The following is a 26231-nucleotide window of genomic DNA, read 5'->3' on the forward strand; positions in this document are numbered from 1 at the left end:
ATGGCCTGGAAACATACTGTACATTTCCAGACACTCGAGTTAAGGGCTCATTTAGAATTTTTCAGATATACTGGAGTTTGACAGTTCTTTGGTTTCCACATCAAACAATCTGTAATTTATTGCCCCATATAGGGACTGTGTTTTTATCATATTGCATATTCTCTAGCCAGAAATCTAACTACCATATAAGCTCTTGAAAAAATAAACCCTTTGGGGATGAGAATCCAGGCAATATGCTTTCACAGACCCTGAGAAACTCCCTTTGATTTATTTCCTTGGAAATACGGGGAAGACACAATTTCTTGGAATATTGCAGCTGTTCCCCCAAGCAGGGTCTTGCTGCCTTTTTTTGTGTGCTCGGTGTAAAGACCCGGGCCCTGTGGTGAGCCCCATGTGGGAGACCCTCACATTGCTCTGCTCTTCTCAGGGTTTGCAGGAGGATGAGAACAAAATTTAGAAATTTTATGAGGCAGTAAAACACAGAGCTATAGCTGGAAGGGAAAAACAAACAAAAAAAAAAGCCAGGAGGCTCAGAGGTGCGAATGACCGAAGATAAAATAGACTTGAAGTTCGCATTAAAAGCACAGGCCAGGTGTTTCCAGAGCTGTGTTTGAAGCTGATTTGATCAACCAATATGTCCCGTATTTGTTTGTAGGTTTAATGGGCTGTTTCCCGGCGGCCTGGCTGCTGGGAGAGGGCATGGTGGAGGTCACCCAGAAGTTAATTTGGAAAGAGGCCAAAAGGCCACAACTTGATTGAATCAAATGTAAACAAAATAGGCCTGGGAACGGTGTGGTGCCCTTGTGCCTGAGAGTCCCTTGCAACCCCTTTGCTTAAAATACAGAGTGTGGTGGAGCGCTGGGGACCAGAGAGGAGGGTCTCACCCTGCCATGGGGGAATGATGCTTGGGGAGGCAAAGGGACCCAGATCCTGCTTGGGGCATACAGGAAACCTGCAAACAGGCTGCCGAGTGGTGCAGTGGGGGCTCTCAGGGCAGGGGGCAGCTCGGGGTGGCCGTGGGTGCTCCCAGGGGAGACATGAGGTCCTGGGAACCCACCTCACCAGACCCTGACCTGGGTGGCTCAAAGTAGGGAAAACTATGAAGTTTATTATGGGAGAGCCTGGTGAGGTGGGGACTTTTCAGGAATATATTTCCCCGTCAGAAAAATCCATGACTTTGACGGATTTGGTGGAACAGCGTTTCCCTGTGCCTGCTAGGCTCTCTGAGGTTTATTATTCTCACTGTATTTTAATTCCCTGATCAGATGAAGCTGCATAATAATTAGAAAAATGTGCACACTTCCAGATTGTTGAATAATGTGATGCACAACACTAATCACTTGAAAACACAATATTTAAATTGCACCAAAGCAAGTCACTTCTGCCTCCTTTTCCACCTTTAAATTTAATAAGTTAACACTACAATGTCTGAAGTGCTGTATGTGTGCAATATAATCTATCAAGTCCTCAAAAGAAATGTTAATAAATACAATAATTACTTGGACATGCCTTTTGTTCACCATTATTAAACAGTTTGTAACAATTAAAATATTAAAACCACATGTTGTTGAAAAGCAACCAGACATTGCAATTATTTCTTACTAAGGCTATTAAATAAAATGACAGAAGATTTTTATTTTAATGATAAATGCATTTCGGAATGGATCAGTTAATTCTTCTTTACTACACAAAGTAATCTACAGCTCCACCAAGTCTAGGCCTGGTATTTAAATACTAATTCCATCATCCTTTTAGCTGTGCCCCAGCTCCCATTAAAGTGCTGGGTAAATGCTCTCCCACTTTATGCAAGTGGTATTGACAGGATTTTGCCAGGGCAGTTAAATCAGGGGATGTGTGACCCTTGGTAATGAGAACATAATTAAATTTGGAGGTATCTGACTGTAGGGTGGCTTTTCAAGCCCAAACCCCTCCTTCCCCTCTTCAGGAAGAGCCGGTGCCTGCTCACACCAGATATTGCCCGGGACCTGTCACAAACCTCTGGGCTTTATCAGGGTTGTTGTGGGAATGCTGTATCCACAGGTCACCCAAAAGAGTTTTCTCTAACAGCCAGAGATTTTTTGGACCTGCTGTGTTTGCATGCCTGTTTTCAAACAGAGTTGTATCCTGGGCTGTGTTTGCTGGAGTTTGCCTGTTTTAACCATGGTCTTGCCCGACACAGAGGGAGTGTGAGGGGTGCACAGTTAAGATCCACACTGCAGTGACATTTTCTGTGGAAAGTGAGGTATTTTCTATTTTCAGTAAGGAAAGGGCAGCAAATAGGCACTTTTCAGGTACTGCTGAAGTGACAGTGAATCTGTGCTGAGGGCCTGAGCATCTCCTGTGTGCTGTGGAAACCCAGCAAACCCTGTCTGTTACTGACCTGTTGGTTTTGCTGATGTTGGTGCCAAAACATCTGGCAATATCAAAAGTCCTCACATCAGACAGTTCAGTAATTTATTGTAGGCTTTTCCTCAGCACACCCAAATCCTTTGGTCCACAGCCATACAATCCTTTTTTTGGGGGGGTAAATAATGGGACTCCAGAGCTGCCATTCTTGAGACAAGATTCACTGTTTTCTTGTCCTTCTTACTTTCATTTGGCCTTTCCCTGGCAGTGAATTTCAGGAACACACATGGGAGGACTGGGAAAGGTGCATTCCTGTGTGAAGCCATGTATCTCCTTTATCACTATGGAAAGGAATATCTCATCTGTGCTTCCTTTTTGCTAATCCCACCTACCCCAATTCCAGAGAATTAACCCATCACTGTCGTGTTCACTGCTAAACCATGTCCTTAAGTGCCACATCCACACACCTTTTGAACTCTTCCAGGCATGGTGACTCCACTGCTTTCCTGGGCAACTTATTCCAATGCCTAACATCCATCTCCTTGGCTTTTCTCTGCAAGACCAGGAAGCTGCTGGGGCTGAGCTTGGATGGGTAGCAGTTTTGGCTGGTTTCCACACCAGTTTATTGTTTGGCGTCCATAACCTTTGGGTAACATAAGTAGCATTTTATCATTTTCCTTCCCTGAAATTCCCTGGTTACCCTCGTCTTATGCATGAGAAGGGATTCAACTTTGTCCCTGTGGCTTCAGCTCCTGCAGGGAGTCAGGTGCCTCAGGTGTGTCCTGCAGGGACCAGCCTCCAAACAATGCTGTGGAAATCAGCTGGAGAAAAAAACAAATGAACACCTTTAAAAGGGATTCATTTGCTTTTGTGTCCAAAACATGCAGCTGAAGCACAGCGATGCCTTAAAAAAAACCCAGATATCCTGTACCAGTGCTGGAGTTTATCCTGTTTTGAAGGAAACAAACTTGAAGGAGTCCTTGTGCAGCAAAACCCAGTGTAATCGGAGCTGTTGATACCAGATTAACAGTTAATTACAGTTATTCTGGGCCTCATTAATTGTATCAAGTGTCGTCTGTGCTGTAACTCAGGCTGTAATTTAATCAGTAGATGTCTGAGGTAGGTGTCCTCCCTGATGGTCCCATTAATAAAGGATGCAGCTCTCTGGTGTTAGTTGGTTGATTGGTAGTTTTCTCATGTTTTTCTCCAAAATTTGACTTAACATCAAGGTTTTTATAATGTGGTCCAGACTGAGAAGGGATTGGGATTCAGAGAGCTAATCTTCATTGTGCAGAAGGTAACCTGTTGTCTTCTTGGCGGAAAAACAAATCCAACTGCTTTTGTTCCCATGAAAAAGCCTCATTAGCAATAATGCTACTTTTGATTCTTAGATTGAGGTCGTGTAAGATTGCTTGGCCATGATGTTCTCAGGGGACAGGAGAAAAAGGCAGTGCTGTCAGACCCACTGTGGGCAGAGAGGGCCAGCTCCAGCAGGAAGTCCCCTCTGCAACCCCCTGGGCTGTGCTGTGGGAGTGTGGTGCCCAGTTGTGGCATGGTGTGCAGGCAGTGCAGCCGTGAGCCCAAATCCCTGTGAGATTCCCACTCCATCCCAAGCTGCTTTGCGTGCTGAGAAGGTTAGAGCTGGGGATTTCTCCAGTGCAATTCTGCCACTCCACCAAAGGACTATGTCTGCAGTGGGAACAAAGCACATTTGTGGCATGTTTTTATTCCCAGAGGTCTTAATTTGTATCTGGTCCACACCACCAGCTGTAGATGGGTAGTGGGGGAGTCCTTCTAGATCCTGCCTGCTCAGACTGCTCTGGGTTTGTGTGTGTTGTATATTGAAAGAACCAAAAGCATTAGTTGGTTTGGCATCTTTTGGGTGGGAATGGCATTGCAAGGTGTCTTACTACTGTGTGCAGCAAGGCATTTAGCTGGCTGAAGCAGTTCATCTTATGCTGTCAGCAGCTTTGTTCTTGCAACAAGTGTCACCAGAGTTTCCCTGGTCTGAAGCAGGAGGTGCATCGGACCTACACCCCATTCAGCAATCCTAGAACAGAATTTCAGGATATCCTGAGTTGGAAGGGACCCAGAAGGATTATAGAGTCCAGCTGCTGGCCCTTCACAGGACAATCCCAAGAATCACACCCTGTGCCTGAGAGTATTGTCCAAATGCTTCTTGAGCTCTGTCAGGCTTGGTGCTGTGACTACTTGCCTGGGGAGCCTGTTCCAGTACCCAACCTTTTTCTAATATTTAACCTAAACCTCCCCTGACACAACTTCATGCTGTTTCATCCTGCTCTAGGAAAGGGTGGTCCCTTTTTTTATAGCATTGGTTTGGCTTCTCCTGGGACTTCTCCTGATGCTCTATCCCACCTCAGTGGCCACGGGAGGCAGTGGCTGGCACAGACCACTGCAGCTTTCATGCAAACTGTGCTGCTGTCAGAAAGTGCAAGAGGTTTCATTCATTTTAAATAATGAATAATTTGTGATCTCGCTCCTTTTGTTTTCCTGGTGATGAAGCAGATGTCTGTAATGAGGCAGGTTTCTGTGCTGGCAAACCCCATCCCCAGTCAGACATTGACCTGTCTGTGTTGGGGCAGGTCTGAATACCCCTCATGGCTCAGGAGGACTCTCAGTTGATGCTGTTGCTCATTAAACTTCTTACCTTGGTTTTGACATGTAACTGACTGTGGAGGCTGGGTTGCATTTTAGTGCTCGTGCTGTTGGAGCCCATGTGATGAGAGATGGCCCTTGCAGCACATCAAACTGAGAGCAAAGAGGGAGCTTTAGGTTGCAGCAGGATTTGTTGCCTATGGTCTCACTCGGCTGTATTGCTAGGGAGAGATATTTAAGAGAAGGAAATGTGCTTGGTTGGCCTTTCTGGGGACACATGTAAGAAGATGCTGCCCTGTGCAGCACAGTTAGCAGGGGGATGGGAGGCAGCTGGCACAGGGTGGGTGTTCGAGCCATCAACAAATATTGTGATGGGCAGGAAGTTACTTTTTATTTTTGGCAGGATCCCTTGAATACCTCCTGCCTGTGAGCGGGGAAGGAGTTTACTGACCTTTCCATAAGCATCTAATTGCTGAGGGTGAGACTCATATAGGTACTTTTCTGGGCTTCCTCTACGAGTGTTGAGTCTCACTGGGGGAGGGTATAAAGTCACCAGCTTTGAACCTAATTTAAACACTGAGTTGCTTCAGCTGCTCAGTTGGCGTCTGTGCATCTGTGTGTGGGAGAACCATCCTGGGCAGGGCTCCTCTTACCTCCTGCCTGCAGCTCCAGAGGCCTGAGCCTTGCAGGGTCAGTTGCTGTTGGGTACATTCAGTATCAGTGATGAGTTGCACCCTAGTGTATCAGCAGTGCCTGAGCCTGGATGGTTGGTTCCTTATCCTGTTGGTAGATCTATCCTAGGTGCCAATATTGACACAGGAAAAGCTGTGTCTGTGACATTTTTTGAGTTTTAGCAAGCAGCATCCATGCTCTGAATGCAGAGGAGAGCTGAGACCTGGCCCAGGAGCCAGCCCAGCCATCAGCCATTAATTAGAGACCAGCTGCTCGATCCTCCCTAGCTAACAGGTTTGGGGGTGTCTGCCATGGAGTTCTCCTCCTCCTGTCTGATTTTAGTCTCTGCTGAAATCAATAGCTCAGTAATTAACCCTGCACTGGGGTTGTCTTGTCTGATGGGAGGTAAGTGGCTTATGAGGCGGCTGTTCAGTGCCCTGTGACAGCTCTGCAGACCTGGGGACATCCATCAGAACTGCTTGCAGTTGCTTTTTGGGCTTCCAGTGCCTTGAGATGAAGCAAATGCAAAAGTAAAGCTTGGAAAGCTCCTGAGGGCAGGATGCAGCCAGCGTGACTTGGGCTGCTGTTCTGGCAGAAATCTCTGTGCAACACAACACTATGTACAAAAATACATGATTTGAGAAGTCCCTCTCCACTGGGAGCTTTTAAGGGAAAAGGGAAGTGGCTGGGGCAGGGATTTGCCTCTCGTTTGTGTTGCAGAAGGTGAAGAGGAGGAAAAATATCCTCCCGGCACAGCTCTCAGCTTGCTGTTTCCTACCTGGTGCCAAGGACGAGATGTTTGTCTCCCAGCAGACGTTGCTGACAACTGGAAGCCGCCACGTGTGCCGGAGCCTGAGCCAAGAGGAAATCTCCCAGCCTGGGCTGGGCTGAGCTGGGCAGGGAAGAGGCTGCAGGACCCACTGGCTGCTGCACTCCCTGCCTGGGTCACACTGGTCTCCCTCCTCAGAAACCTGGGGCTGTTTTAGCAGATGGCTCGATGTGGTGTGATACCTACATGTCCTTCTGGATGCTCTTGCATCTAGGGCATCTTCTGCCCAGGCCACCCCTGCTCAGATGCCTGAAGGACGTGATGGCAATGAGGTGGTTAATTGCTCCACCTCTAGCCATGTTGTCTTCTTGTTCCTTGTGCTCTTACTTTGCTTGTTGTCTCATGTTCTATCTTCTGGTGACATGCTCTTTGGGCCTTCCTGAGTGGTGTTTGGATGGCAGAGCAGGGCTCTGCTCCAATGTAACTAAACATATGGAAAATATAGATAATAGCAGTGATGGGCCCTGGCCCACGTAGGTTCCCACACCCCTCCTTCACTCAGTTGCCAACCCCCCGAGGGGTGGCTGCTTGAGAGGTGGAGAAATTGGTCCAGGTTTTCGTGTCTAGCGACGCAGAGCAGGTGGAAAGGAGAGGGGAAGGCAACTGGGGCTACTGGAAGGAGACTGAGAAACTTTGTGGGGAGAAGGAGCAGGGCTGTGATGCCAGAGAAAGGAAGGTGTAGAAAGGGGACAAGGCAGATAGCCCTTGCAGGTAGCAAGGAAGGAAGCATCTTTGCAATGCCTTTTCCACCACTGACAGGCGTGAGTGGTTAATGTGCCTGGTGGGGACTGCTCTCTTGGTGACTTTCTTTCCTTATGTAATTTTTCCATGCAATCTGAAAGCCCAAGTGGTCTTAAAATACCAGCTCTTTCCCTGGTGCAGGTTTGAAAGTGCACCCACAATTTTAACTTGGCATTCTGCTCCCCTTTATCAAGCTACAGGTTTCCTGGGTTGTGCACCAGATGTCCTCAGGAGGTGCTCTGGCAGGAGTAACACCATATCTGGAGCAGTTATGAGCCCTGTGGAAGAGACTAGGACTGAGGAAATGATGCAGATCAGCTCAGGCGAAGTGAAGAGCTGGCAAAGGGTGTCTGCAGTAAATGGATGCATTCCTATGTTGCTTCCAGTGAAGTGGTAGCTCATGGAAATCTTTCTAATTCTGACAGACTCCAGCAAGGTGCTGAAAGTGTTATCTACTGCCTAGTCCAACCACATGTCAGATGATTGGTCTAATGGCTGGGTTTTTGGAGTTTCAGAGATGTCTGTGTTTGGTGGAGGTAGATGTAGGAAGGGAATGCTGAAGGGCCAGCAATAGCTTGGGCTTGAAAATGCAAAGGAACAGAAGGGGTTGTAGCAGCTTACAGAAGAAAGCAGCATTTCTCCAGCATTGCCATCGATGTGGGGCTCGGGATGAGCCAGAAGCAGATGGGGACTGCCCAGGTGCCCATCAGGCTGGGCTGGACCCCTCAGCCCTGCTTGGCACCCACACTGTCCTGTTGCTTCCTACTGCTCCATAAAAACAAGCCATAAATAGCTGGGGGTGGCAGGGGAAGGAACTGGATATAAGGTGAATGAGCTGATCATAAAGCCTGAGTAATCTCTTTTTCACATGTGCCCCGTGATGAATGAGCATTTGTTCAGGCTGGGGAAGTGACACCTCCCCTGCCTGGGGGACAGCAGGCAGGAGCCCGTTGCTCTGCCGTGGTGCCAGCCAGGGCTTAACCTCTGAGCCTGCGGGAACATCTTGTCCCGGGCATCAGCCTGCCCTCACCAAACCAGAGCAATCCATAATGCCTTGGCAGCCCCTTCTGCTGCTGAAAGAGATTTACTGTCTGGTGCTGACTCGTGTTAATTACTGCCACCTCTTAGGCGTCTTTATCTGTCTTCCTTTACCCATAGGGATGTTGTCAGTTTGGATAGCTAATCTGGAATTAAGCTGATGATCCATAAAGTAGGGCCACTCTTTGGTCAATAATTCACGGCTGTCACCAGCTTCTTTGTGCTATCAGGAGAGTGACCAGGAAAACTGATTTACTGGCAGCTGAGAGCATCTCCTCTGCAGCCTGTGAAGACAGTAAAGTGGGTCCTGCTGTGCTGATAGACCCCAAGTGATGCATGGTAGGGATTTTTCCTGTTCCAGGCAATGGTGTTTTGAGTGCTAAACATTTTTATGGCTAAGGAGCCCCAGTATAAATTCAGAGCTATGGTTCACAACTTTTGGCACTCATCGCCACGGGTTGGTGTGGAGCCCAAGAGCAGTAATGTCCCAAGAGCAATGTGTGGGGAGGGAACCCCAGGGCTGTCCCTTGCCCAGAGCAGGCAGGAGGTGCTGCCTGGGGCTTGGTCTGATGAGTTCAGCTCCAGCAGCACAAAACCTGTGATGACTCCAAGGAAGCAGCATGGGAAAATGCAGGATTGTCTTTTGGAGCAGCTGATAAAACAGCCAACATGTCCAACTCATAATTTTTCCAAGCACTGAAAATTACTTTTGCAGCTCCAGAGCCTGCTTCCACTTTATTAACATTTGATTAGTGATCAAGCTTTGTTCTGCTGAGCTTGAAATAGGAGTTCAATTAGGAACAGGTTTCTTCTCTGCCATGTCTCTGCTGCCAAGGTGCATCCAACTGGAAGGGCCATAAGGAAACCACAGTTCATGTGTTCTTCTGCCAAAACAGGCTCTTCTGTCCATGGGCTAACATTGTGTACAGAAGAGCAGTGATGCCTGCCTGTGAGCACAGGCACATGTGTTTGCTCGTGCAAGACAGAAGTACAGATCCTGCTATTTACAGATACTTTTAAAGTTTTAAATATCTTTATTTTTAAATGGAGTTTGGTGCTTGGTGCCAGGGAACATTGAGTTTTTCTGTAATATGTGTTGCATTTCGTTGCCACACAAGAGGGGGAAAGCTCTCTGTAGCTTGGAAAGAAGCAATCAAAAAATTGATGCTGTTGATGTTGCATTGGGTTTGTGTTGGTGCATGCTTCTGTGCTACCAAGGCCCCTGTCCATAGAATGGATAAACCGAACAGAGCTGCGAAATAGGAATGTGGTGTGAAGGGCACCAACAAATCTCATGAGGGTTGGTTCAATAATAAAGAAAGTATTTGCTAATAAAAGATAATTTTTTCCATGCTATTTCCAGGGCTAATAAGCAGAGGAAGTGGAGAGAATCAATTCTGCTGGTGCATGGTTATGTATGATCAGGCCACCAAATTCAAAACACATGAGTTTTCAAAAAGTCCACAACTTCAGCCTTATAAAATGGGTTCCTTTCCCCGATTCTTGCCTGTGATCAGATAATGACCTTCGTAAGCAAAACAACCCCAGCTGTATTTCATAATGGGAATATACTTCTGTAGATTGTAATGAGCTGTTAACAGGGAACAGTATCGTGTGAAAATCTGCACGTTTCCCATGATGCTGCCCTGATTTAAAAGCCACACGTAAATTATTTGGTATTGCAGATTTCAAGGTCAGGATTGGCCATAAGATCTAGTTTTTCTCCCCCAAAACCCCATGTTTTCAGCAGGCTGGAATTTAAAATAGAAAAACCTGACCTGTTGGGAATCTTGGGAGTTGTGTGGGAAGTACCACGGGATCTGTGTCCTGTACCTGTAAGTGTGCGGCCGAAATGTGGGGCTGGAGTGATGAAAGGGGAAATAACACCTTTGCTCCTCCAAAACTCTTCCTTACGAGGCTTCTGTAGGAAGGCATCCCAGATCTTGCAGGTAGTCATGAGTTGGTGGGTTTGGTTGAGTTTTGGAAGGTTTCTAGCAGAGCCAGGGGCTGGTTTTCACTGCTGGGTTCAGTTCCCAGGATTCCTTTCTTGATGCCAAGCAGCACATGGATAACACGGCTGGGGATCCAGAGTAATTTCTGCACTGAGGCACTTTTTCTGCTGTATGTGAATACTTGATTATTAAGCATATATTACAATTTTAATATTATTTTAGCTGCAAGTTCAGTCTCCATCCTCTCCAGCTTTTTAGGTTTGATCGTATTCCAGAGGCTTACTAAAAACATGCAAAGAATTTCAGCAAAACTCTATGGAACACTTTTTGTTAAATTCTTTCAGTCATGCAAGCTAAATTAAATGACAGCTCTGTCCACCAAAAGATTACAAATATCAATCAGGCTTGTCCCCTAAACTCATGAAGGAATTAAATGTTTTTCTAAAAGTCTTCTATTTCCCCATAATAATCTCTTTGGCTGTTCTCTTTACTTTACATATTTTTGAAGTGTGTTGAAAGGGATGATTTTTGCCCTAAAGGAGCACAGTGCCTGTAGCTTGCTGACAGTATTTAATCTGAATTTGTGGGCACAATTTTGGGTATTGCTCAAATTGATATTTGCAATACCACAGGCTTAGTTTCTGAACAGAGAAAACAGCTATTAAAGTGCAGTCCAAGAAACATGATGCTGAGTTCTTTTCCGAGATGGGAGATTAATGATAAAAAGTATATTGCAGCTCCCACTGTTTGTGTTAAAATTGGAAAAACAAGACCAGGTGGCTTAGTGGGCTGGTGAGATGGTGAGCTCTGAGTAAAGCAGTTGTAAAGAATGAGGAGTTAAAAAGATTTCAACATACGGTGGCCCGTCCAGGTCCAGCTGAGTCATTACCCTGCGTTGCTGCATCTGTTTTTGTCTGGTCACTGTACAGTTATGAATAATTGTGTAAATCATGCTGGGATGCCCTGGGGAGCTTACCTTGCAGGAAGGCTCAGCGCACCGTTCCCATCTGCCTTGTTTTTTAAGCTGTGGGGAGACCACAAGACAAGACAAGCAACAAAGATGTGTATGGAGACCAGATGTGGCTGCCCAGTGTCCCTTGGAGTCCCTCATGCCAATACCCTGGCACTGCCCACCCTACCCATCCAGAGGGTCATGGTTTAAAAGGGATGACATTGGAAATAAAGCTGAGGGACGTCTTATCCATTAGAACTTGTAGTCAGGAGCAAAGGAAGTTTCTTGCTGTGGTGGTTGTACAGATGGAAGATGAATGCCCTGCAGACCCCTCGGAGGTGTGTGCACCCAGACTCCCACAATGAGAGCTCTAGTTTACACTGGGTATGTTACCCTGTAGTTTTGCCATTATGGTTTAGCAAGGAAGAGTAGATATGACAGTAAACTCTTACAGCTGGGTGAATTGTGATTAAGTTAAAACTATCTCACTGTTACATACTACTTTAGTGATCACCAGACTGTGTATTTTCCTGCCTTTTACCATGGACTTCAAACCACAGGACATGAATAAACCATAATGTTAGGGTACAGTCAGCTCTGCTTGCTATTTAAGGATGGGGAATCTATGTTCAGCCCACCAAATATAATTTCATAAAACGTGCAGACCATCAGGGAGATTGTGGAATGGTTGATGAGTGGGACTATGGCTGCTGCTCCAGACGAAGCTGAGACATTCAGCAGCATTCCTAAGCCTGGATGCGCCAATGGAGCGAAGTGGGATTCCCACCCCATGCCTGGTCTCCTGCTTACTGTTACAGTAGTTTTGTGTCATAGGCTTTGTTTGTCCCAGAGCCAGCTGTGAAATTTGACTAATTGAACCTCCCTGTGGTTGTCAGCAGTTGGGGAGGGAGTACATGGCTGAGGATGGAGCTTTTCTCCTGGAACAGGAAAGAGCAGCGTGGCACAGGGATGTCACGTTCACTCGATCCAAAGTCAGGGCCTGCGTGACGTTTCTCAGAAAGTTCTTCTTTTACTGTGCCTACGAAGGCAGAGAAATTAAGCTGCTAATTTATGGCATGCCAAGGAAAAAAAGTAGTTATACAAGAAATGCTCAGTTATTTTAATTTTTGAAAAGACACAATTGAAAAGTCTTGATTTTCCCCTGCCCCCTGCTGAGCTTATTAAATCTGAAAATATCCCAAAGCTTAATTCTCTCCGCCAGAAAGTTCCTCTGCTTTTTTGGGTAAGTCATGAAAGTTGTGCCGCTGGGCTGCATGGTGGGGTCCCGTCTGGCTTGCTCTGTGCCTTGGATGTGGAGGAACAAGCATCTTGCAGAGGAGTGAGCATCCTGCTGCTGAGTGGCTGTGGTCCCTTCCACCATGATGGGCTTGGAGTTTTAGTGATGGGCTTGGTTTTTTAGCGATGGATTTGAATTGGTGTGTGTGGTAATTAGCTGCTGCGTGAGGGATACCCTCATTTCACCTTGAGCTGAGGTACTCTGTGCTGAGGACTGCTGCTATATGGGGCTTCCTTTGGAGAAGTCCAAGGGATGGTCTAAAGGCTCGAGTGCTGGGCATGTTCTCTTCCTGTGCGAGGCCTGTCTCCTGCTACCCCAGCACTGCACTTGCCCTTTCGTTTGTTTGTCATTTTTTCATGATTACACTAGATTCTGGAGAGGCCTGTAAATGTCTAAACAAAACAAAATTCCTGAAAAGTGAACTTAAACAGCCTGAGTCAAAGCCTGTTGAAGGACATGGAAACACATCCCCGTGATCTCTGGGGCGATGAGCTGCGTTTTGCTGCCCACCATGGATGTGGGACTGACCCAGCATGGTTCTCACGCTTTGGCAGGTGCCAAGGAGAGGTTTGCTGCATTGCTTGATGCAGCTGGGGAACCCAAAGGGGTCTCACATGGAGCCATTTGTTTTTCATTAGGTTATGCTCCTGTAATATAAACACTAAGGTATGTGGACAGTGCTGTGGACAGGGCGAGCCAGATGCCAAAAACATTCCTCCAAGGCTGTATAAACTTCAGCAGATAAATATTTTAGAAACTGTTTTCTAAGGCTAGCTTAATAGTTTAAAAATATAACCTAGATTCCAGATATTAAAAAATGCCTTGCGAGGCATGCATATTGCTGCAAGAGATGGAACTAACTGAACCCCTGAAGTATGCGGAAAGCTCCCATTTTGCAATACCTTCTCTGTTACTTATCCTTTTCATTATTATTTTTTTTTAGCGCTGAGATTAAATTCAAGAAGGCTTTTAACAGCAGAGTGGCAGTGATAGAAATTTTCAGCATATATTAACTGGCTGACTCACACTTTTTCAAAGGGGATCTGGGTTTATGATGAAATAGCTGGCTGCTTTCAGCAACAGTAAAATCAGAAAAGTCAGCAGGAAGAGGAAGCCGATAGCTTAAAATGTGTCTAATCCCTCCATGTGCCGTGATGGGAGTGTGGGGAGCTCCCACCCGTGTTTGGAAAGTAGTCCTGACCCTGTGCTCAGGGGAGGCATTCGAGTCCCCATCTCAGGGATGTGCAACCTCTTACCCTTACTTAGGACTCAGCTTTAAAACATCATTTAAAAGATGCTTTCAGTTGTGTCGCTTGGCTATCCCAAAAACTTTGATTAGCACCCTTTGTGCTTCAAGAGTGAGGAATGAGATTTTTTAGGTTATGTTTGTGGGGTGCCATAAAGACCCAAAAGATCTGCCATTTCCTGCCATGTGTGTTACTTGTCATATGGGAGATAGTCCCTGAAAGCAGTGAGAATCCCCTGAACAGAGGCACCTCTTGCTACTGTTTTTTTGCCCCATCTGGCCTAATTTTGGACACGTGTTTTGTAGTGACCCCAGAGCTTTGATGACACTGGGGTCTCTCAGGGCTGGTTGATGCACTGTAGCTCATGCAATGCTCATGGGGCAGAAGCTGAAGGGCATAAAATGACTCAGTGTGGATTTTCCTCCTCCTTTTGTTTCTTTCATTGAGGTTCTGTGTGCACCTTTGTCTGTGAATGAACCTGAGCTCATCGGTGCTTTGGCACAAGGAGTGCACTGGGGTCTTGTCCCACTGTCCTGACTCCACTGAGCCCTGTGCCCCTCTTGTCACCCTGTCCCCCTGCAAGCATAGGATGGAGCAGCAAGAAGGGTGGAGGGAAGCAGCTGAATGACTGTGGCACCTCGTGTCTTTCAGCTGCTCAGAGGGATGGCTTTGCCCCGCCGAAAAGCTCCAGGCAAAACCCCGGAGGAGGAGGAGGAGAGCGGAGACTGCGACGACGAAGATGACTGTGGCAGAGGCTCTGGGGATGGAGAGCTGCGAGTGAGGAACCAGCTCCGGTTCTTAGCAGGTGATGGGGATGGTGGTACCACAGCAGCTGCCCCTCTGTGTGTTGTAGGTTTTGGTCATGGTGTGGGGAGCTGCTCCCTGGGGTCTGCACAGGTCTGCTTGCTGCAGACACCCCCGATGCCCTCCACAGCCATGGCCCAGAGGCTGATGATTCCCAGCATTGTGCCAGCTGACCTCGGTGGCAGCCGAGGCAGCAGCTGGGGAAGAAATGCTGCTGCTTTTCCAGGTTGGTTTTGCAGGGGTGTGTTGCAGGCAACTCATCGGAGAGGATTTGAGGCAAGTTGCAAACTTGATGTAGGTCCCAGTCTCACCTTCTTCTCTCCTTCATGCAAGCCTGCAGTCATGAGCTTTGAGATGAACCTTTCAGCTTTCTGGAGGGCATCAGAAAGTTGGGAAGGCTTGCTTGACTGCAGCAAATGATGGGTATTTCTGATCTAGGCTTTAGAAAACTGTGGTAATTTCTTGCAAATAACTCAGGCTCATTTTGGAGAAGTGATTTAGGTACTCAGAGCCTGAAATTGCATTGCTTGCCAATATGAGTCATGTCTTTGGTTGCTTTGAAAATGGCCCTGAGGCATTCCTGGTGCTTTGAGGCTGTGTTATTAATGAGTAGTCCCTGGTCACACATCGGGAGGAGAAAGCAAAGGACCAGCTGAGACTTGGGCAGTCACACATGCTTGTTGGTGTGTGCCTTCACCTCAACCCACTAACCACTGTCATCCTGCTCCTGGCTCTGTGGAGCTCAGCAGCATCATCTGGTTTGGTTGTGTGAGCAAAACCAGGCTGATAGAGGCTGAGTCCAAGGTGGATGACTGTGCTGGACATGGGTCTGTGGGCTGGAGGCCTGGCCCAATTAATGCTGGTTTCAGTGCTATGTGGTGCACTTCGAGAGACCAGACAACTGAACCTGGATAAAATCAGCTTTACAGCTTTGAAGTTTAAGAGGCAAATTTGGGCTCCTAAACGAAGCACAGATGTTTATAAATTCCCTTCCATTGGTCTGGGATAATTAAAATATCCTTAATGAAGTGAGAGCTGAAATATTAAATGCCAGTCTTATATCAAAGATTATTGACACATTATGTAAAGTGCATAAAATACATATATTCAAATATTGACTAAGGGAAATAAAAGACTTTTTAAGTCCTCCAGTCCAAGTCTGAAAGGGAAATACAGAATTCAGAGAAGAATAAAATATACTTTATTTCATCCAAGAACTAAATATCAAAGTGTAGGTTAAAGAAATACAGGTGATTCACAGTGTCCTGTGTCGAGAGCAGAGATACGTGTTTCATTTTCCATGATCTTTGTGTCACACCTTGATGCTATTTTTTAATGTGTTTCTAATTTCCTCTTAAAACCTTCCCCATAATATCATCAGTGATCTCTGAAGCCGGATATATAATCCTTTCTGCCTTTTTCTGTCTCTCTAGGCTAGTTTAATCACTGTATTGATCTCTCTGACAACTTGCCTGTCTGGCAACTTAGACCCCTCCCTCTTTGTCACTGTGGTGCATGAACATGTAGTAGGAAAAGAGGACTTGTCCTCCCTTCTTCCCTGTGCTGCTCTGCTGGAGAGTGTTTGTTGCTGCCTTTGCTACAGGATAGGTAAATATTAACTTTAGGGCAGCAGTGTCTTTGGGGCATGGTGTTCCTGGCAAGTCTTTCAGGTTGCTGAGTGTGAGGTTTGTCCAGCACAGCTTGAAGGCACTGACTGAGCTCAGAGGGCATGAGCTGTGCCATCAAGGAGACCTTCTGGTTCTTTCTTGTTTGCCCATGCCATAATCCTCTTTTTTTGTGTTTTGCTTTAGAGCAGAAAGGTGAAGCTGATCTGACAGTGACAGAATCCTATTTGCTTGGTATTGGATATAAACTGTGACTCTGTTCAAGTTTTATGTTGGAAACCAGCCCAGGAAAAGTTGCTGATGGTGTGGAAATACTCACTTTCAACATTTTTGAGAATGATATTTCTTTTTACTTTGAAAGAATATTTTTCAATTAAATTTTTTTCCCATCATATCACATGTACATAGCAAGAAATAAAAGGGACTAGAAACCATTCCACATTCCCCCCCTTTCCACAATTTCTAAATTTTAGGGTAGCATGCCTATTTGAAATGATGCCAGGCTTTAAATCTGGAAATAGTTTGCAAAATGAACTTCTACATTTAATGTGGCTTTATCTCTCTCCTTCCCAAGGTAGTTACCCTGTAATAGAGGCAGAAAGAACTGGGAGTGGCTGTGGTTCTGTTACTGAGTCCCTGGTTTTATCCCATGCTGGATGCTCTGCAGTGCTAAGGCAGGAACGTGGCTGGCTGGCTGGGGGAGTCTGTGTCAGTGCAGTGGTCAAACCCAAACCCCCTCTCTGGGCATGTTTGAGTACCTCTGCTGACCCTCAGAGGTTTGCAGTCAGGGAATGCAGTCTGGGGTTTTGCTTTCCTTTTCTTAGATGCTTTGTTCAGCTTAGGAGGAAATTTCCTTGGCCCCATGAGGGCAGTGGAGAACTCCTGCCTTCCAAAGGGTTTCCTAAGCCTTGCAGATGGACTTGGTGATGCCTTGGGGAGGAGGAGAGGTGAATGCCTTGGGCTGGCACCGAGTTTGGCTGTCGGTTGAGTGAAAACATTAGCAAAGCTCTCAGGTCTTTGCATCTCTTGGATGCAGTGGGAATTTCTCCTGCTCCCCAGTGTGGGTGCCGCTGGTCCTGCCAGCTAACTACAACCATCTGCTGAGTCCTGGCCTCACTGAGATGTCCCCTCAGAAGGTCTTGGAAATAAGGAGATGAAAAAAAGAGCAAAAGGGAAAAAAAGAGTCAGTCTCAAATACAGACTAGTTTTGATTTATCGCCTGTTGTATAAAATGTAACCTTTGTTTCCTATTTATAATGAGCCTGTAATAACTGGACAGTCAACTTGAACTTTAATGATTTAAACATACTTGTAAACTGTCAAGTCAAAACTTTGTGAGTGACTATAAACATATGTTGGTGAGCCCTATATGCTAATAAATTCATTATTATGTTGCCCCAGTGGGAAACACAGAGATGGCAGGCTTTTTTTTATGATAGGTCTTTTATTGTTTGTCACATCTGCAACACATTAAGGGTTTTGAAGGCAGATGATGTTTACAATAAGGGGGAGGACTGAAAACCTCCCAGCTCAGAGAAGAGTGCATCCTGTTTGTCAATGGAGTACCGATGGAGCCGGCACCCTGGCCATGCAGCTATAAAAATAGAGCTGTGTACATACACACACATGTATTTTTGCCACACCAATGGCAGATCATGTCTGCGAATTAATTATAGTATTTTCCCCCAAATTATGAGTCAGTGCAAATGTCTTCCAGGCTCTACGACACAAACATGTGCTCACAGCCCACTAGGATCAGTCATCCTACATCCTTTGGGGCACCCAAAGCAAACAGAGGCCAAGGATGGCTGGTGCTTTGCTGATGCTCCAGCCAGCCACCCATTAATTAGCTCACCTCTGGTGTGCTCACTCCAGATGCCACTTACAACCAACAAGGTCGTTGCCAGGAAGCCTGGATATAAAATGTGGGTGCTGGAGAGGCTCCTGTGCCATGTGGGCAGCTTTATCAAGTGCTGGGGGAGAGAAGGTGCAGGCTTTTTGGGGGGTTTACTAAGCTGGTGTGGTCCAGCTCAGCTATTCATGTAGGCTGTGCCCTGGGCATCTCACAAGATTTTCTGGGAGGAAAATATCTCTTTTAGTAGCTGAAGCACCCAGGGAATGTTCTGAGCAAACCAGCAACTGTGGGGGAAGGGCTTGGGAGGCTGAGGGGAAGATTTACCCTTCCAAAATATCTGTGTTAGGCAGTAACAAAAGTTGTCTTGGGAACAGATGGATTTGGCAGAATTAAGTAGAAATAGTTTGTCCTGGGAAGGGAAGTTGGCCCCATCCCATGAGATATGTAAGGATAGATGTGTGCAATAAAGATATATAAAGATGGCTCTGGAAGTTTGTGTGTGTAAAACAGCTCCCCTGCCTGGCTGCTCCTGCTGCATAACCTGCAGGTAGTTTTTCCTCTCTGCTCTCCCATGGCTATTCCTAAGGGGGAGAAGGAAGCCCTGAGTTTTCCTGCACCCTGCCTGTTTGCTGCCAGACCCACTGGTTGGGCGGGACTCCTGTGTGGGTTTGCAGCGATTCACACAGCACCCAGGTGCTTTGTGAAAGATCAGCACGGTGTCCCCCTTGATTTACCCAGATCTGTAACTCTTTAATAAGTTCTGGCTTGCTTTGCCTCTGATTTATCCTCTTGGCAAGGCTTTTCCGAGTGCTCTCATCAAATGGCTGGCTTGAGTATCACCTCTGGGCTGGCCGAGCATGGCCTCTTCCCAGGTGGAAAAGCTGTTTGTTCGTAACCCCTTCATATATGTTACAAAGGTGTTGATGCTTCCAAATGGGAATATAGGCACCTTGTAGAGCAGGTGAGCTCTCCAGCAGCCACCTTTCCAGAGAGAAGGGGCTGCTGTGTTTGTGCGCTGGCTGTGACCTGTGTGGGCAGAGTTGGACCCCCATGTTTTCTGCCTCACACCGTGTTTTTGGAAGCTGCTCTGAACACCATGAGTTGCAACTTTCATCCTATTCTGCTTTTAAATGTCTCCAAATGTCCCAAGAAGCATTTCATGTTTTAGGAGTCTCAGTGCTGAGATGTCATTCCTCTCCTCACCCCGTTTTCTCATAGGTTTGTTATTTTAGGAAGGTGCTGTCAATCCGAGCTCCTTCCCTGAGCAGGGAACAGCAGATGTCTCTGCTACAATGACATTTAAGTTCCTTTTTCATGGGGTGCAAAAAAGCCTGCTCATTTTGGGGATCAAGCAGGGGTTTCCTTGCTGAGGTGGTGCCTGTGTATGGCAGTGGGTGAGGCCAGACAGGGTCTCTTTGGGTGCTGCCCTCCTGGTTTCTGCAGCTTGTTCCTGTGGGAAAGGTTCCTTAAAAGTGAGTATTTGTGTTGAAAAAGGGGACACTCCCAACCTGGGAGGAGTGATGAGAGTCTGCTGGGGCTCACACCATGCATGTGTTGAGAGACAGACCAACATTCGTTAAAATATTTACAAGATCATGTATTCCCATCCTTTATCATAGTGATTACTGCTTTGCCAATGCCTCCAATGTGTCCTTATCCCAGCACCTGTATCTGCTGCTCTGCTCCATTTAGTACTGGGTCTTGGGATGTTCACCCCTCTGCTGAGACAGACGTTTTGAAATACCCAATTGACTTCTAAAAATACTCCTCCACAGGTGAGAGATGTCTCCATCTGTGTGGGTTTTGCTGACAGTGCAGGGCCACGTGGCTGTTGTCCCTTCCTGCTGTACAGCCTGCAGGCTTGGATTGTCCTACTGACAAATATCATGTGTACAGTATCAATATTTACTGTGCGTGGTTCTGCTCAGCCTTCAGCAGAGGTGCCCTGTTCTTGGCTCAGGCAGTGGGGTGAACTGGGTCAGATTGACACAGCATCCTTCTGATGGGTTTTTCTATTCTGCTAAAAGCTTTAAGACTTTTAACTATAATTTTTTGTAGCAGCAACTTTTTTTTTTCGACTTCTTTTTTTTTCCCAAGGAGGGTGCTGTTGAATGCTCAACTGAAACAAGGATAACAGAAACATGCTGTTTTACAAGACATCCTGTCACAGGGTGAAAAAATGACAAGGCCGAGTGTCAGCTAGATTATCCTGATGGAAGAGCTGGAATTGTACCAACTAAAACAGTGCAATAGCTTGATTATTGCTTTTATATTTCAAGTGTTTGTGTTTGTTGAGTTTTTCTTTTAATGAAGATTTGGTCGAAAGTCAAGAATTCTTTGTCACTGTCCAAATACAAGCTGAAAGATGGGAGTCACATGTAGCAGTTGGCTGATTCTCTAATTGAGTGGCAAGTTCATTAACTTCTGACGTCAGCAAAAAATGATTTTTTTTTATTGACAGACTGGGAAAATTATTGGTGGTGTTCAGAGATGAGTTTGTTTATAGCATCCTATAAACTGTTTCTGCTGCTGTGACTCTTCCAGGTCTCACACTGTATACAGTGTGTATGTTTTGAAGAGTTCTTGTAACCTCTGTGCTGTGAGTTCTTCCAAAGAAACACTAAGTTCTGCCACTGAAGAACCAATAAGTCATCTATCAGAATTTGTACTTTGAGAAAAGCCACATATCTGCAAAAAACATCTGTGAAATCAACAAGTAAATCCACTGGATATATTAATCCCATGCTCCTATTTTTCTGGTTTCAATTTTACTTTGATTTTTAAATGTTTTTTAACTTCTTCAGTGTTGTGCTTACAGATTCAAGTCCATCTGAGCAATTTGTATCTTGTATTTTTATGACCTGACTTCCACTGCCTCAGTCCATTCTGATTCAAAGCAAAGAATGATGTACCAGTTTTTTTAAGGCAGAATCAGTGGATGCATCATAAATCACACAATGCATTGCATTCCCAATGTGAGCAGACATTGGTCTGAATCCTTCTTTTGGAAGTCCAGATCAGTGCAGATGGGGCTGGTCCATGGGCTCAGCATAAGGTGACTTGGTGAGGCTGAAGGGCTGGAGACACACTGATGGTCAGATGAGATGATGCTTCTGCTGTTACACGTACAAATGCACAGAAGTCTTTGGAAATCTATGATTGCTCATCAGTCCCAGATGTTTATAATGCCAGTCTGCTGGCAAAAGGCTTACCCTCTAGTTAGGCTGCAAGTTTGAATAACAGTTTGTATTATGCCAGGGTGTGTAAGGAGATGCTTTTCAGCAGTGTAATTTGGGAGCTAATGTATCTTTAAATTGTTACTGAGTGCAGCATTTTACATGACTGAACACATCAAAACAATTTCAAGTATGCAAAAATCTGCCCAGTTGCAATAGTGATGGCCATATTTATCTTTAAAGGATGATGAATCTGTTTTTTGTGGCTGAAACACATGAATGCTGATGAAGTTGGGAAACACAATTCCTGACTTGGATACAAACCTGCTTTTCTTTTTTTGTCATTTTTTGTTTTGGAGAGACAATATAGTTTAACCGGTTTTCTTTTTAAGAGACAACACTAAAGGCATATTTCAGACAGGAGCAGATCAGGTGCTACTTGCTAAAGGACCGACAAGATAACCTTACACTGATAGTCAGGGCATCATATCTGCACCGTTTGTCATACAAAGGGAGGTTTGTCTGCCAGCCCGATAACAATATAACATGTTGATTGACTTTTCACATAGGAGAGGGTGCCCCTTTCATGAGCGACTTGGCTTTTACTAATGCCTTACTGCAGGTAAGCTGATAAGAGTGATTATGGGGATGTAATAAATGAGGCTGTAGGGCACAGCCCTGCTCGGCACTGTGGGAGAGGGCTCCAGCCCTGGAGTGTGTCCCAGCCATACGGGATGGTGTGTGTGCCCGGCACTCGTGTTTGTGTGCCAGCACTCAGCTGTAAAACATCACGGGGATGAACAGGAGGGGTGTCACACAGTGGGGACACCCAAAGGTTGTGTGCAGTCAAAGGCACAATTAGACAAATTCACACAACTAGCGTCCATCAAGAACTATAAAACACGGCTTGGCTCGGGATAAGCTTGACGCGTGTCTGCCCAAAAGGTGTCTTGGGGTAATACAACTATGTCAATAACTGGAGACATAATTAATATTGAGACAGGTGGCCATGTCTCATTGGAAGTGTCTGGGAGAGGGCTCTGGGCTCTCAGCTGTGGCTGCTACATTTTGCTGTCCATCTTCTTACCCTGAAGGAGGTGTCCAAGAGAACAGATGATGTTTCAGGTGGACCATGGAAGCCACTACTTACTGGAAACCTTGTGGGCGCAATTTTCAGAGCAGTTTTAAGCCCTAAAGGGAAGAAGATGGGAAATGCTGGAATTCTCCAGACTGCCTTAAAAAACTTGACCTCTCAGTTCCCCTCTTTCAAATTTGAACAAATGTGTTTGTTTTTATGCAGGTTATTGTGGCAATGACCTGGCAGTGAGAGTTGCGGCATCGCACTGTGTCAGTAATCAATGGCTCTCTAGAGCTGGTGTTTGCTTAGATGTGGTTGAGTGAGAGTCCACATGGCATCGATCTCTGGGATCCAACAGGTTCCTACTTGCTGCAGACAGCAGCATTGCATTCTTGAAAATTAGTTTTTACATCTTTCCATAAATATAAATGTATGTATCCATGAAGTAATCAAGCCTCATTAAATGAAGCTGTGACTTAAATATCTGGAAGATGTCTGGATGGAGGAAGAGGCATTGCTTGAGATTAAATCAATGGACAGCCCATGCTGGACTTGTGCACAGACCTGATCATGGAGCCTGTTGCTGGTGGCTGTTGGTCTCCAGCAGAAGGAAGCACAGACCTGCCCTGAAAGCAGCCTGTTTTTTAAGTCCTTGCCAGAAAGATATTGGAAAGGGGAAGAAGGATGCTCCTCCAGAGAAACCTCCTAGGATTCCAGGGTTTTAATCCTCATTTCTTTCTCTCTTCTCATGCCTTGCTTTGCAAGTGAAAATAGTGTGCATTTGGGTCTGGCCAGCAAATCACTCATCAGTTTGTGCATAACCAGGACACGATCAATTACTGAGTCAACACTGCTCCGTGCACTCCAGAAACGGGGGATCCATCATCCATCAGGCAGGAGCTCTCCTCGACTGTTGTGCATTAGCCCCAAGCTGTGCACACACATCTGCCGGGGCTGACACCAGGAGTAACATGAACTGAACCAGGTGTGTTTGCCTGAGCGCAGGCTCCCCTCGTTCCCAGGTGTATTTCCAGCAGATCCCGACCCCTCTCGTGCTGGGATGGATGAGCTGTGAACTGGAGGAGAGATGTCCTCCTTCCCACGCAGTGGCTGCCACGGACTGTGCTCTGCCTTCTCCCTCCATTCCTGGCCCTGGGGGTCTCACAGCTTGAAAGTGAGCCCAGATTGGTTTTTTCTGTAGGAACAAATTTCAGGCAGCCAAGTGCTTTTGAAGTTTCCTGACTTTGCCAGCTTTTCTGGGTCTGTGGTGCAACTTCCTTGGGGCAAAAGTGCCCTGGCTTCAAAATTTAACCTCCCCTGGTGTTGCTTTTAGGGCAGATTAGAAGCTTTCTGATTGGGAGACTGTGGTGCAAACTGCCTCTCCAGTGAAGCATGCTGGAGTTTTGGATGGGATTTTCTTGTTTTGGAATAAACTGAAACATCTTTCTCAGCTCTTGCAGCAGGGAAATGAAGCAGCAGCAGCCTGCTTGCCTGTACTGCAAGGTAATCCTGTCAGGTTTCACTCCAGAGCAGCTTCTTGTCTAAAAGTCTGCTTGAGATTATGTTTATAATTATACACAGAAAAAAATGAAATTAAAATGAATTGGTTGGACTTTGTTGGAGTGGTATGTAAACTTGCCTTTTTAGAATTTTTTTTATTTAAACAACAGAAAATTTGGACGCATTTTGCCTTTGTTCTGCTTTGGAGCAGTAGCACATTCTCCCTTTTCTATGGGAATGGAAATCTGGCATTTTGACCAGCTTCTGTTGTTTCAGAAAATGTGGTATTTGGGGCTCTTGATGACATCTTGCTGTCTGTTCCTGCTTTTCATTCTCTCTTTGCTACCCATGGGATCTGGGACGATGTTCTGCCCTTCCCTCCTGCAGGAGGCTGGGTCTGTGCCCAGCTGGATCTTGAATGCCAACCCAGCAGCGCCTTTCCTTTCTCACACCTTCCTTCCTTGGAGGGCCCTTTCTGCATATCCCATCTCTAAGCAGCCAGGAGCTGGTGCCCGAAGTGCTGCCTTGGGGCAGACTCTTTGCTGGATGCTGAGGGTCCCTGTGTGCCCAGGATGCTGCTGCATCCCTTGGCTGGCAACTCCCTTGGTGGTTCTGTGCTGTGATGTGTGGGGAGGGATGTTTTGTGGTGGCAGGTACTGCTGGCTGCTGAGCATCAGGTTTGGCAGCTGGACAGACTGCCGGGGCATCTGTCACTGCCTCAGTCCAGCACAGGAGTCCCAGCAGGATTTCTAAAATGTAAATTACAACTGCAATGTGATACACATCCTTTTTCTTTACTTTTTTTTTCTTCCCTCCTTCCTGTTTGAATTTAGTGTCTTGAGTCTCTGTAAAATTGTTCGACTCGAAGCTATTTTGGAGCTGCTTGTGTCTCATGGACACTGGAGACGCTTCCTGCATGGGGAGGCAGACATCTGCTGCAGCCTGTTTTTGGAGTTTTTTGTGTCAGGCAGACTGCAGTTGGCAGGTGGGAGATGGTGGTTATTATCAGAATCTGACTAATATCCTCTGCCTCCTTGATAACTCTCCACCGGCTGCTCTGCAGCTTCGGTACATTTGCTTGTCCTTTTCTGGTTCTGTGTAGATCATTCCAGTAAAAAGTAAATAAAAAAAAAACTTGTGTGCTCCCCAAAGTCATCGCAGAACACAGCCTGCAATATTTCTTCCTCTTCCTTTGTCCACATAAATAATCCGCTAAGGCACGTGCAGAGAATGTGAAAGAATGTGTTTATACACAAAACGCTCTTCTCTCCCCTTCCTTCTAAAGGCAAACTTCCCCACTCGTGCTCCATTGTCTGTTGTCAGGGAGCATCCGATTCACTGTTGCCTTCCATGTCCCTTCCTGACACTTGTAGCTTTACTTCTGCCATTGCAAAGACTAAGAGAGGGTCAAGGTCCAGAGGAGGCCACAAAGGTGCTCCGAGGGCTGGAACACCTCTGCTGTGGAGGCAGGCTGAGAAAGTTGGGATTGTTCAGCCTGGAGAAGGGAAGGCTCCAGGGAGATCTTATTGCAGCCTTCCAGTACCTAAAGGGGCTACAAGGGAGCTGGAGAGGGACTTTTGACAAGGATATGAAGTGACAGGATGAGGGGGAATGGCTTTAAACTGACAGATTTGATGTTAGGAAGAAATTCTTGACTGTGAGGGTGGTGAGGCACTGGCACAGGTTGCCCTGAGAAGTTGTGGCTGCCCCATCTCTGGAAGTGTTCAAGGCCAGGCTGGATGGGGCTTTGAGCAACCTGGTGTCCCTGGAAGGTGTCCCTGCCCATGGCAGGGGGTTTGGAACAAAATGAGCTTCAAAGTCCCTTCCAACCCAAAATAATACCAAATCATTCTATGATTCTATCAGCTGTGCTCAGCACCTTGTAGCTAAGATGAGGCGGTGCACGGCCACCATGACTGCTGTGCCATTTGTCTATGTGTGCTTTCACCAATGGACCAGTTTTTCCAAATATGGTGCCAGTGGTAGATATCAAGTGTGTGGGCGTCACGGTGGCAGTCTGATGGTTTTGGGAAGGCACTTGTTCTGGATAGGTGGACTGTGGCCAGGTGCAGGGAGCAAAGGTTTTGCACGCACTGCATTCCCTCCTGGGCTCTGGTGGGATGTTCCTGCCTGGTTGTGGGCTTTGGTGGCAGTAAGAAAGCTTTGCCCTGCTGGGGTGAGGTACATGTGCCTGGGACAATTGGAGTCTGGCAGCTCTTGTGGACATGGAGGTCCTGAATCTGCCCACTCCAAGCATCTCCTTGCTGGTTTTGATTCCCTCTTCACACCCCTCATTGGCTTTATTTACCCAAGAGGCATCAAGGATGCTTACCAGCCACTGCAGTAAAAAAAGCTGAATGGTTTGTCCTGGGCCCCAGACCAGTGCTCCAGGTCTGCTAACCCTTGCATTTCCAGTGAACAAATGCCAGCTGGTGAGTCAGGTTTTGATCTTGGAGGTTCAGCTGATGTCTTTCCCTCTACTTTACTTCTCTAAACATTTTTT

The 26231-nt window shown here is 46.3% G+C and overlaps 1 protein-coding gene across 2 annotated transcripts in view; it reads left to right on the forward strand.

The window, feature by feature from the left end:
• The window catches only part of GPC3 (glypican 3), a 145446-nt gene that overhangs the window by 103977 nt on the left and 15238 nt on the right, over positions 1 to 26231 (forward strand). The window contains exon 7 of one of the 2 annotated variants that reach the window (XM_027741881.2): positions 14342 to 14495. The exons of the other annotated variant lie outside the window; for it this stretch is intronic. Coding sequence (XP_027597682.2) covers positions 14342 to 14495 — 154 coding nt within the window. The remainder of the gene's footprint in view (positions 1 to 14341; positions 14496 to 26231) is intronic. 2 annotated transcript variants of the gene reach the window in all.

The sequence above is a fragment of the Pipra filicauda genome, unplaced genomic scaffold (genome assembly GCF_003945595.2).
Source record: "Pipra filicauda isolate LSUMZ 115617 unplaced genomic scaffold, ASM394559v2 scaffold58_size5111680_pilon, whole genome shotgun sequence".
Taxonomy (NCBI): Eukaryota; Metazoa; Chordata; class Aves; order Passeriformes; family Pipridae; genus Pipra; species Pipra filicauda.